Genomic DNA, 10765 nt, shown 5'->3' on the forward strand with positions numbered 1-10765 from the left:
ACTGTGGGGCAGGCGGTGGCGGTAGTGGGGGGGCAGGGGAACGCGGTGTCCCGTGGCGACGCTAACGCCCTGTCTCCTCCTCCGCCCTAGCGTTTGAAAAACGCCACCAAGCCCAGCCAGGACTGGGGCCCGGCGCTGGCCGAGCACCGGGCTGGGCGCTACGCCCCCGCCCCTGCGTCCCGCCTGGAGGTGCAGCCGCTGAACCCCGAGAAGCCCCGGAGCCAGGACGTCGCCCTCCCCATGCAGGGCAGCAACGGCTCAGCCCACAGCCAGGACTCCAGACTGTGACCCGGCCCTGCCCCCTGCCCCCCGCGGTGACGCACTGCAGTGCCCCTGGGCGGGGTACGCGGGGGGGTCCCGTGTCCACGTCCCTGCCCCCCAGACCCACCCCACAGTGTGTGACCCCTCGTGTTTACAGGCAGGGCCCACCCGCGGGGGGCGCCGCTGGGCGAGGGCCGCAGGAGCTGGAGACGGTACGGGGAAGGACGGTACGGGGAAGCCAGGGCCCAAGTGTCCTGTGCTGGGGGGGCCGTGCCCCATGAGGTGGGGGGGGCCCCCCCGTTGCCCCGTGGCCCACAGCGGCATGGGTGGCACACACCCAGCAGGCCACGCAGCGCCCCGGGAGCGCAGCTGCCAGGGCCACGAGGCGCCGAGCCCGCAGCGGCGGGGCAGCGAGCGGGAAGATGGCACGGCCCCTGTGGGGCTGGGGGCAGAGCCGGGAGCCGTTGGGTACGGGGGGCAGGTGCCATGGGGGCCAAAGCCAGTGTGGGGCTGCTGCTAGTGGGGGGGGGGTAATGGTAGTTGGCTGTGGGGTGGGGTTGGGGGGGGGGGGGGGGAAACAGAGCCAAGCCCAGGGCTGTGTCGGGGGCAGGCTGGGGGCTGACACCCACCCTGCAGGGCTCCGGCCGCTGCCCCAGGCATGGCCCCAGCCAGAGCCCCAGGTGCCCCCACCAGCCACGAGGGCGGCAGAGCTGGCACAGAGGACGGAGCGTGGCGAGGGATGGGCTGCGGGGGAGGGGGGGGGGGGGTTGCCATCTCTCGCACCCACATGCACTGCTCCCATGGGCCCACACCGTGCAGACACACAGCACACCTACACCAGCGATGCACAGCCCGTGCACAACACCACACACACACATGTACACATGTACACCAGCTGCACACACACACCAGCCACGCAGGGCACAGAGGCAGACACAGGTACACACACACAGACACACACACAGACAGACAGACAGAGCATTCTCTTGTTCATGCCCCCTGCATGTTGGCCTGGGGTCACTGGGCAGCACCCCACCAGGCTGTCGCTGGGCGCTGAGCATGCCCAGTGTATCCCGCCCCCCAACTTCCCAGGGGCGGCTGGGCTGAGCACCAGGTGCCCCCCCCCCCCCCCCCGACGTCCCCGTGAGCCCCAGGCTGCTGGGCCTGTGCTGGGTCCCCGAGGGCTGGATCCTGCTGCGTGGGGGGGGGTCAGGCCTGTGGTTTGGGCCCCCTGGCGCTGTCATTAGCCTGGCGGGGCAGGGCTGCGTGTCCCTAGACGCTGCGTGCCAGCAGCCGGGAACAGCGCCCGGCTCACGGGATTGCCCTGGGCTGCGCAGTCCGGCCGTGGCACCGGGCACCGGCGCAAGCCAGGCCCCTGGGTGACCAGCCAGTGCCCCAAGCCGGCCCAGCCGGGCTCCTGCGCTGCCCGCAATGAACGCGAACCCATTGACGAAGCTGTGAGGGTTGGGGGGGACCTGGCTCGGTGGGCAGGGTTTGCCCCTGCACCCCACAGCTCTGCCCCGGGGAGGGCAGCACGTTATGGCCCAGCACTTCCAAACCCTCTTCTGAAGCGGTTTGTGGGCCAGCAGAGCTCGCCCTGGGCCCCACTGCCCCCATGGCACTGGGTGGGGGGACACGACAGCCAGCCGGGGGCGAGGGGAATTGCCCCACCTGCTGCTAACGCGACACACGAGGCGCCTGGCCGTCGCCAGCCTCCGCTGCGAACGCACATTGTGCCAGGGGGGGGGGAGGGGGGGCAAGCTGCACACGGTTTGGGGCCCCCCCCAGATCACCGCACACTGGGTGCCCACTGGGCTGGCTCAGACAGGTGCTAGGTGGGCCTGAGTCCCTGCACACACACACACCCACCCCCCCCGGCTCCCTGAGCTAGGCCAAGTCCGGGGAGGGGGGAACAGCTCCCAGCCTGCCTGGCACTGACAAGGGGGTGCATGTTACAATGGGACTGGTATTCCCCCCCCCCCCTCCCACGCAGCTTCAGGGGCCACTGCTTGGGGGGGGGGGAACCTGCAGCCCCCCCGGCAGGGAGCCCAGCTGGGGCAGGTGTGGGTGGGGCTGGTGGTGCACACTGCCAGCCGGTTGCTCCCCCCCCCCCCCCCAAGCCCTCTGCAGAAGGTCACCCAGACAGTTGGTGGGGCCCGTGCCAATGGCGGGGGCTGCGAGCCCTGTCAGCGCCTGCCCCCACCCCCAGGCGGCGCTGCACTGTTTCCCGCATGGAGCCCGTGTCCTGCCCCGTGCACCGACGCCCCTCGACCCCTTAGCGCCGCGGCGCTGGGCCCGGCCCGATGACGCCCGTGTAGCCGTTGTACGTCTGATAGAGTTTAATGAAATTTCTATTCCTGCGTCCGTCTGCGGCTGCCCTTCTTGGGGGGGGGGGGGGGGGAATGGCGGGGCACACACGAGCGACCCTGGTACCCCGCACCCACCTCACTGCCCGCCCGGGGGGGGGGGGTGCAGCCCAGGCACGGCTCAGCTCCTGCCCCCTCACCCGGCCTGGCCCCTGGGACTCCTGATCAGGGCAGGGGGCCCTGCAGCCATTCTTGTGCGATCCAGCACCCCCTCCCCGGGAGCCAGGAGCTGAGCCATGTGGGCAGTGCCGAGAAGGTACAGACCCCCCCCCCGACCCCATGGGCATGGGGTACCTGCCCCCCACCCCACGCCCTGACAGCCAGGCCAGTGCATGCGCCACAGCAGGGGCAGCCAGGAGGGGCAGCCAGGAGCCGGTGCTGGGTGGTGGTGGGGGAATGAAGTGGGCCCTGCAGCCCATGCCAGGCTGCCCCAGGCGCCCCTCCCCGTGCCCCACAGGCTCCCCACTCTAGCCCGGCCCCTGGCAGCCCAGCAGCCTCAGGCGGCGGCAGGAGAAGGGGCGCAGCGGCAGGCGGTGCGTGGGGGGAGGACAGGGGAGGAGGGGCAGGCCGGACCCCGCTGCTGCTGACCGGGGTGCCAGGCGGGTGCCGGCTGGGCTGGCAGGAGGGACCCCAGCTCCCCGGAGCGTGGGTGCGGCGAGGTCCTGGTGCTCAGCACCGCTATCTGTCCGTCCTTGCCCGGGGTGCGCAGCCTCGCCACGGATCCCCCCAGCCAGGCCGCCCAGAGAGCGGCTGCACCCCCCGGGGGGCCTTCGGCCCAGCGCGGTGCTTGGGGCTGCTTCTCCACGGCCCGCCGGGGACGGAGCAACTGGTGCCAGGCGTGGGGGCCCGCTGGCTGGGCCTGCTGCTGGTGCAGGGCTGGCCGTGCCCACAGGGCAGCTGCAGAGTTGAGGAGACAGCGCTGTTAGCAGAGCACGGCCCACCCTGCCCCCCCCCCCCCCCCTGACTGCCCCAGAGCCCTGGCGCTAAAGCCTGGGTGCAGGGTCCAGCCGGGAGAATCCCCGGAACCCACCCCACAGCTGTGATAGCCTGAGACCCTACAATAACACAGCCATGCCCCCTCCTTTCCCCAAGGCTCTGCCCATGGCTCTCAGCCGGTATCCCAGCCCTGGGGTCCCAGCCTGCCCCGAGCCCTGCCAGGGTCCCTCCCCCAGGCCTGGGGCCCCCTTACTCCCTCCCCCGCCCTGGGGTGCCTGTCTGTGGATGACAGTTACTGGGGCCCCCAGGCTCTGCCTGCAGAAGGGGGTTACCTGGGCTGCTGGGGGGCCACAGCCCCAGGGGCCCGGAACTCCTGGGAGGGGCTGGGCCCCAGGGCCGCCTGGCCCAGCTGCAGGTCCCGCTCCATGGTTTGCTTCTGCTCCTGCAGCTCTGCACAGGGGAGGGCTGGTGAGTGGCCGAGTGCCCTGTGCTGGCCTGGCCCGGCCCACCCACCACCCAGCGGGTGCCCAGGGGGGCTTGCCGGGTGCTGCGGGACGGGGGGCCTGCGCGCTGCCCACCCAGGGCACAATGCACTTCACCTCCCTCAGTGCCACTGGTTCTTGTCTGCCCGGCACCACTGGCCATTGACACTGTGCTGCTGTTAAACGCCCCGGTGCCCCTCCCCAGAGCCAGCTGCATCTCTGTGCTGGGGAAGTGGCGTTGCAGCCCTGCCCATGGCAGGGAGACGGAGTGGGCATGGACGGGCTGTGCCCGGCCCAGAGAGGGGAGGGCATGGACAGGGCCTTACCAGCCATCGTTGGCTCCTGGACCGGCTGCACAGGCCCTGCGGCGGCTTGGTGCTCCTCCTCCAGGCAGCGCTGGGGGTGAGGGGGAGAGTCAGAGCCGGGCCGGACACCCGCTATCCCGCGGGTGTGGAAGGGCCATATTTGTTATTGTAGGGTCTCCCAGAGCTGGGCGGGGCCTTGTTACTCTGGGGTCTCTCCCCCCCTCACCAATGGACTCCCTCTGGGGCATGCCCACAACAGCTTCCCTGGGAGCTGTACGAGGGAGGCGGGGCGTCAGGAGGGAACAGGACACACTCCAGTCCGGGCCCATCACCCTGGCACTGCCCGGAAAGGCCCATTGAAATATTTCACCCACGCGCCCAGAGCCAAACCCAGGCCCACAGCCACACTCGGCCATGGCCCCCTCCCCAGAGCAGAGCAGGGAACCCAGGCGTCCTGGCTCCCAGATGGCCCGCCCTCCAGCCCGTAGACCCCACTGCGCTCCTAGAGCTGGGGATGGAACCCAGGCGTCCTGGCTCTTCTCTCAGCCCCTCCACTTTAACCACTAGCCCACGCTGCCTCACTCCCCACCATTGCAGGCGCTGCTCTTGGGGGGAGCTGCCTGCGCGTGCCCCCCCAGTGCTGGGCCAGGTACCTGAGACCCCCCCCCGGCTCCGCCCATTGCAGCTCCCCTGCAGTGCCAGGGGCCACGGCTGTGCCCGGCAGGACCAGGCAGGTCTCAGCTCCGGGCCTGGGGAGGAGAGGGGTGAGAACCTGCCCCCCTCGCTCAGCACCGCTGGTGCCAAAGGCCTGGTAACACCAGCCCCAGGGACACCCATGGCCCATGGTGCAGGGGCCTCTCTCCCGCTCACTCGCCAGGCGCCCTTGGCAGGGGCAGGGGCAGGGGCAGGGGCAGGGCAAGCGGCCCCCAGGGACCCTGCAGCTCAATGCCAGGCGCTGCGCCGCCAGCAGCCCTCCCGCTCGTTCCCGCACACGCAGCCCGGGCGGCAGGGCAGGGCCCCAGGGCAGGCGAGGCCGGTCCCGGGGCCTGTGCAGGGCCCTACCTGCAGGTGCCCGACGTGTCTCTCCAGGAGGCGGCACTCCTCCTCCAGCAGGGCCCTGGTGAGGGAGACGAGGGAGTCACGGGGGCACCAGCGCCGTGGGAACCGGGGAGGCCGGGACAAGGGCCAACGTCCGCTGTAAGCATCTCCCTATCACGCCCCGGGGTCCCCTGGGCACCAGCTGCAGCCCAGGACACTGACCCGGCCCTGGAGCTGCAGCGAACCCGGTACTGTGTGGGGCACCCAGCCTGGGCTGGGGCGGCCGGGAGTGGGTCAGAAGAGCGCCCACGGGCTGGGCGCCCACGGCTGGGGAGGGGCTGGGTACTGGGGTGCCCGGCGGCCGGCTGTATGTGACCCCAAAGCCTGTCGGCCCTGGCTGAGCGCCAGCCTGACCCCTCACCCTGGGGCCAGGCACGGCGCAGGCACCAAACACACCCAGGGAGCCAGCAGCAGAGTCAGGGCAGAGCCTGGCATCCAGCCCACTCTGGGCCCGCCCTGCCCTGTGCCCAAGGGCCGGGGCCCCTCACTCCCGACCCGCAGGCCCCTGCTAGCCCAGCCCTGGGCCCCACTCTTTGGGGTCCCGTATGGAAATCCCGTGGCTCTGGCCGTGACTCAGCCTCCGCCACAGGTGGCAGCATGGGGGGTCTCTTCCCAGAGGGGCGTGGGGGCAAGCACCCAAAGCGAGACATTAGCACTCGGCTCTTGCCAGGGGCCTGCTGCAGGGAGGGGGCCGTGGCCAGGGGGACAACGCGGGGCTCCTTTCTGGGGGTGAGGCACCGTGGCACAGGGGACACGGCTCTGAGCCCCGGCACGCCCCCCTGCTCCAGCCAAGCCCCTGTGCCCCACTCAGGGGCTCACTCTGCCCCTCTCCAGTCAGGGGGTGACTCCCAGGCTCAGCCGCTGCGTGCCCGCCTCTGATCCCCGCAGGCGGCTCTGGGCCGGGGCAGGGTGGACAGCCGCTGCCAGCCCCTCGCTCACCTACCGGAGACGGGCCTGTGCCTGGTGGATGCGGGAGACGTTCAGCATGTCCTTGAGGGGCTCCAGCTGGAGGGCGAGGCCAGGACCTGGGCTGGGGCAGAGGAGACAGGGTTTGCCAGGGGCCCGTGGCCAGGGGGGCCCGTCCCCAGACCAGCTCGGGGGCCGGGTTGGCTTGTCCACAGCTGACTGGGGCCCTCCCTGCGCGCACAGGCCCAGGGTGAGTGTGAGCTCCAGGCCAGGCCCAGCGTCCCCCTCCCGCCCGGGACAGCTGCTGGTGGGCGAGCGGGCAGCCAGGCAGGCTGGGGGGCACAGCCACGGGTCGGGAGTGGGGCTTTGGGGCCCTGGGGAGGCAGCGGAGGCAGTTTTGGGGGGATGTGCACCAAGCCCCAGGAGCCAGGGCCAGGAGGGTGAGTGGGAGGGGCCCAGATACCAGGGGATGGGCCCAGCCGCAGGTCGCCCCTGGCTGTCCAGCTGAGGGGCAGGAGCAGCGCTTGCCGCGCCCAGCCACTGACCCACCTGGTGCTGGTGCCGGTCCCAGACAGGGACCCGTCCCGCCCCCCGCACTCTCCTCCGGCAGGCGGCCCCAGGGCGAAGCGGACCACGTGGGGGCTGTACTTGGCGATGGCCCCGGCTGTGTCCCTGTGGCGGGAAGAGACGTGACATGAGCCCCCTGCCTGGGTTGGGTCCGGGGGGACTGGGCGGGGAGCCCCAGCCTGCCAGGGCAGCGGATGGGCTTGGAGCGCAGCTGGAGGGGCTCAGGGGCCAGGGCCGGGCCGGGCTGTGGGGGGTGCCCCGAGGAGCCAGCACTGGGTGGCCAGGAAGGGCTGGTACCCGTAGGGGCAGGGGGGACTGATCCGCCCACGGCGACAGCTCCCTGAGCCCTTCGATGGGCTGCTGGCTGCTCAGCTGGCCCAGGAGTGGGGCAGAGAAGAAAGGGGCTAAGCCAGGGCGGCTGCTGCGTCAGCCCCCGGGCCCAGCGCCCCTGCACGCCCACAGCGCCAAGGCCGGCGGGGCGGGAGGATTCAGGCTGGGCTCTTCCAGCAGCACGAGGCGCCAGGCGCTGGAGCCCTGCCCCCAGAGCGAGGGCAGTCTGGGCCGCGCCAGGGTAACCCCCTCCAAGTGCCCCCGTGCAGCCTGGGGCTGATCCCCACACGTAGCGCCCCCTAGCTTGGCAGCGAGCAGGAAGGGCTGGGGGGCCCTGGGGCAGCAGGAGCAAGGAGATGTGGCTCCCTGGCTGGGTACCTCGAAGAGCGCTGCCAACTCTGGGGGAGTCTGACAGAGTGGGAATTTTCTGTAGTATTTCCATGAAGCGTATGTGTGCCTCAGTTTCCCCTGGATTGTCAATGGCAGGCTGGGAGCCGGAGGCAGGGCTGGCGCGGCTGGGGGAGCCAGGAGGGGCCATGAGAAAGGGCTGGCAGAGGGCTCCAGAGAGCGGGATCTCCCCAGAGCCCGACCCGAGAACAAGGGTAAGAGGCGGCTGCAGGAGGCCACGGCTCAGCCAGACACACGGGGCGGCCCCTGACGAATAAAGCCGCCCGGCCTGGCAGCACGGAGTGCACGTGCTGGGCGTGCATCGTCCCTGCGCAGGGCACCAGGCTGCCCCGGGAGCGTCTCCGGGAGCCCAGAGCCGCCTCGCGGGGCGGGAGGGGGGGTGTCGGGCCTGGAGGAGAATCAGGGCCTCCGGGGGGGTTGGCGCCCTGAAGGTTCCTCCCCCAGCCGGAGGTGGGGCCCCGATCCTGTGGGCCCAGGACAGGGCCACCCAGCAGCTCAGGGCCCAGCGCCCCCTCGCCGGGTACCTGCCCTCCTGGGACGCCTGCTGCTGAAGGCTGCGCAGCAGCAGCCGGAGCTCCCGTCTCACCAGCTCCTTGCGGTGTGGGGGGGCCGCCAGGAGAGTGGGCACAGGGCACCGATCCGGGCCGGGGCGGGCCGAGCGCGCCTCCTGCCACAGCTCCAGCAGGGTCGCCACCTGCGGGGCAAGGGGCAGGAGAGGCGTTAGCTGGGAATGCAACCCCCGCCGATCCTCCCAGCAACCACGGGCCCCTTCCTGGCCCCACGGCACCCACGGACCCCCCCCCCCACCTGTGCCCTATGGCATCGATGGGCCTCTTCCTGGCCCCATGGTACCCATGGACCCACAGGGCACGGTGAGGGGCAGAGGGTGTGTGGGCGGGGGGCTCTTTCTGGGCCGGCAGAGGAAGCCCTGCACACTGCAGAGACAGGGCCTGAATGCGGGGTTGGGAGCATGGAGCCATGGGCCCAGCCTGGGGCGGCGGGTGGGGCCCTCGGGTGTGTGCTAGGCGCTGCGCAGGCAGCGACCCAGCTGGGGCTGGGGGGCAGAGTGAAGCTGCCCAATCACTGCAGCTCCCCCCCAAACCTTCCTGCTCCCCCCAACCCGCTGTTTCTGCCCGGGGCTGGGGTCTCGGGGCCGGGGACGCGCTCCAAAGAACGATGCTGTTCCCGCGGGGGAAGGACTGGTCCCCCCGCCCCATCGCGGCATGGGGCTGGCCCCTCTGCGGTGGATCAGGAGGGGGGCTGCGGGAAAGACCCCGTGCCTGGCGCTCCGGGCCGTGCCCCGCCCCGCCTGGCAGGGCCGCCCGTGTCCCTGACCCCCCGGCCCGGCGAACGCCCAAGGGCCCCGCTCTGGCCCCCCAGGCGCCCCCCGGCCGGCTCACCTCCGCGTGCAGCTCCACGCTGCGCTCCACCGCCTCGGCCCCCAGCACGCTCCGCACGGCGGGCACCTCGCTGGGCGCCACCCGCGCCGCCACCAGCCCCCAGAGCGAGGGCAGGGGCTCCCCGGGCCCCCCACGGCCGCGGGGGCTGCGGGACATGGGGCCGCCGCTGCCGGGAGAGGGGGCGTCAGGCTGGCACGGAGCGGGCCTGCCCCGCTGCTCAGGCTGAGCCCCACACCCTGCCCCCTACATCTGCCCCACACCCTCTACCTCCACTGCCCCACCGCCCCTGCCCCACCTACCCAGTGCCCCACACCCCGCCCCGGCCCCCTACATCTGCCCCGCACCCCACCCCCTCTACCCACCCTGCCCCACACCCCACTGCCTCTGCCCCACATCCCCCACCCTGCCCCACACCCTCTACCCCCACCCCATTTACCCAGTGCCCCACACCCTGCCCCCTACATCTGCCCCAGCCCAGCCCCCTCTACCCCATCTCCCCGCACTGCCCCACACCGCGCCCCCCCCCACGGCGCCCCGCCACGGCCCCACAGACCCGCGCTCAGGCCGGGATCGGCTCCGCCCCCGCCCCCCCCCGTTACCCGGGTAAACTCCCGTCTCCATGGAGACGCCCCGCCCCCTCCCGCCGCGCGGCTCTTTAAAGGCGACGCGACCGCGACAGTCCCGCCCCTCCCCCGCGCGGGGCAGGGGTGCAAGGGGCAGCGCGGGGGGGGCAGGGGGCGGGGTTAGGAGGCGCAGGGGGCGGGGCCGGGCCCCGGGCGGGCTGGGGGCGCTGGTGCGGGGCGGAGCCAGGCCTGAGTTTTGGGGACGCGGCCCTGGGGCGGGGCTGGGCCGTGGGGTCCCGGCTCTCCCCTGGCCTGCGGGACCCGCTGCTGCCCCTCGCTCTAGCCCCCATCCGTGGGGCCACGCCGCCCCCCCAGTCATGCCACTGGGCCGCTCCGCACCACGGCCCCCGCCCCCTCTGCAGACTCCTGCCCCACAGATCCGGCCTGGCTCCCTCACACGGGGGTGTGGGACCCGGCGCCCCCCCCCCCCGGGCCCTGCAGCCGGGAGCCAGCTGGGGGGTGAGCACCAAACCCCCAACCCCCCCCCCCCGTGGGGTCCCAGCCTCTCCCTAGGGCTGGCCCCCCGGCTGTGGGGTCTGCACGCACAGGCCCACTGCTGTATGCCGCCGCAGGGGGGGGTTAGGGGGCAGCCCACACTCCCCCCCCTCCCCCCGCGCAGGGGGACATCCCTGAGAGAGGGGCAATAAAGCTCCCTCCTGCTCCACCGCCGGCTTCTTCTCGCTATGGGGCCCCTGCTCCCCAGAATGAGCTGCCCCCACCCTGGGCCTGGGGGGCTTGGCTGGCTCAGGCAGCCCCTGGGGCAGAGGAGGGCACGGGACCTGCCCCATGCCCAGGTCTGAAGGCGCTAGGGCACCCCCAGTTCTGCCAGCCGGGAGGGGGCTGCAGGAACCCCCAGCCCCATGGGAGGGGTCTGCAGGACCCCCAGCCCCACGGGATGGGCTGCAGGATGGGCCCCAGGCCCCTGCTTTAATGAACAGAGGGGCCGGGGCCCAGGCGGGGCAGCTCCTGGGGCCTGCAGGGCAAGCAGCGCCAACCGCCCCAGCCCAGGGCCCGGACCTTTCACCAGAGCCCCAGGCTGAGCCGGGCACTGGCCCAGCTCTGTCCCCTTCTCCTGCCCCCAAC

At 72.4% G+C, this 10765-nt stretch overlaps 2 protein-coding genes across 5 annotated transcripts in view; one reads left to right on the forward strand and one right to left on the reverse strand.

The window, feature by feature from the left end:
- The window catches only part of SLC6A9 (solute carrier family 6 member 9), a 31741-nt gene extending 31308 nt beyond the window's left edge, over nt 1-433 (forward strand). For all 3 annotated transcript variants that reach the window (XM_067567826.1, XM_067567827.1, XM_067567825.1), the window contains one exon: nt 91-433. In XM_067567826.1, coding sequence (XP_067423927.1) covers nt 91-288 — 198 coding nt within the window. In that variant the 3' untranslated portion in view covers nt 289-433. The remainder of the gene's footprint in view (nt 1-90) is intronic.
- A 2586-nt stretch (nt 434-3019) lies between these two features.
- Nucleotides 3020-9685, reverse strand: CCDC24 (coiled-coil domain containing 24). Of its 2 annotated transcripts, none has more exons than XM_067567830.1 (9): nt 9659-9685; nt 9060-9225; nt 8184-8353; nt 6904-7026; nt 6392-6478; nt 5413-5467; nt 4372-4441; nt 3896-4013; nt 3020-3524 (listed from the first exon to the last, which is right to left on the reverse strand). In XM_067567830.1, the coding sequence occupies exons 2-9, from the start codon at nt 9213-9215 to the stop codon at nt 3095-3097; spliced, it is 1209 nt and encodes a 402-aa protein (XP_067423931.1). In that variant the 5' UTR covers nt 9216-9225; nt 9659-9685; the 3' UTR covers nt 3020-3094. The 2 variants fall into 2 exon arrangements, with proteins under 2 accessions (XP_067423931.1, XP_067423930.1); XM_067567829.1 differs by lacking the exon at nt 9659-9685 and adding an exon at nt 9613-9636.
- Nucleotides 9686-10765: the final 1080 nt, after the last annotated feature.

Source organism: Emydura macquarii, unplaced genomic scaffold (assembly GCF_026122565.2).
Source record: "Emydura macquarii macquarii isolate MOO-44397 ecotype Brisbane River unplaced genomic scaffold, CSIRO-AGI_Emac_v2 contig_2805, whole genome shotgun sequence".
Taxonomy (NCBI): domain Eukaryota; kingdom Metazoa; phylum Chordata; order Testudines; family Chelidae; genus Emydura; species Emydura macquarii.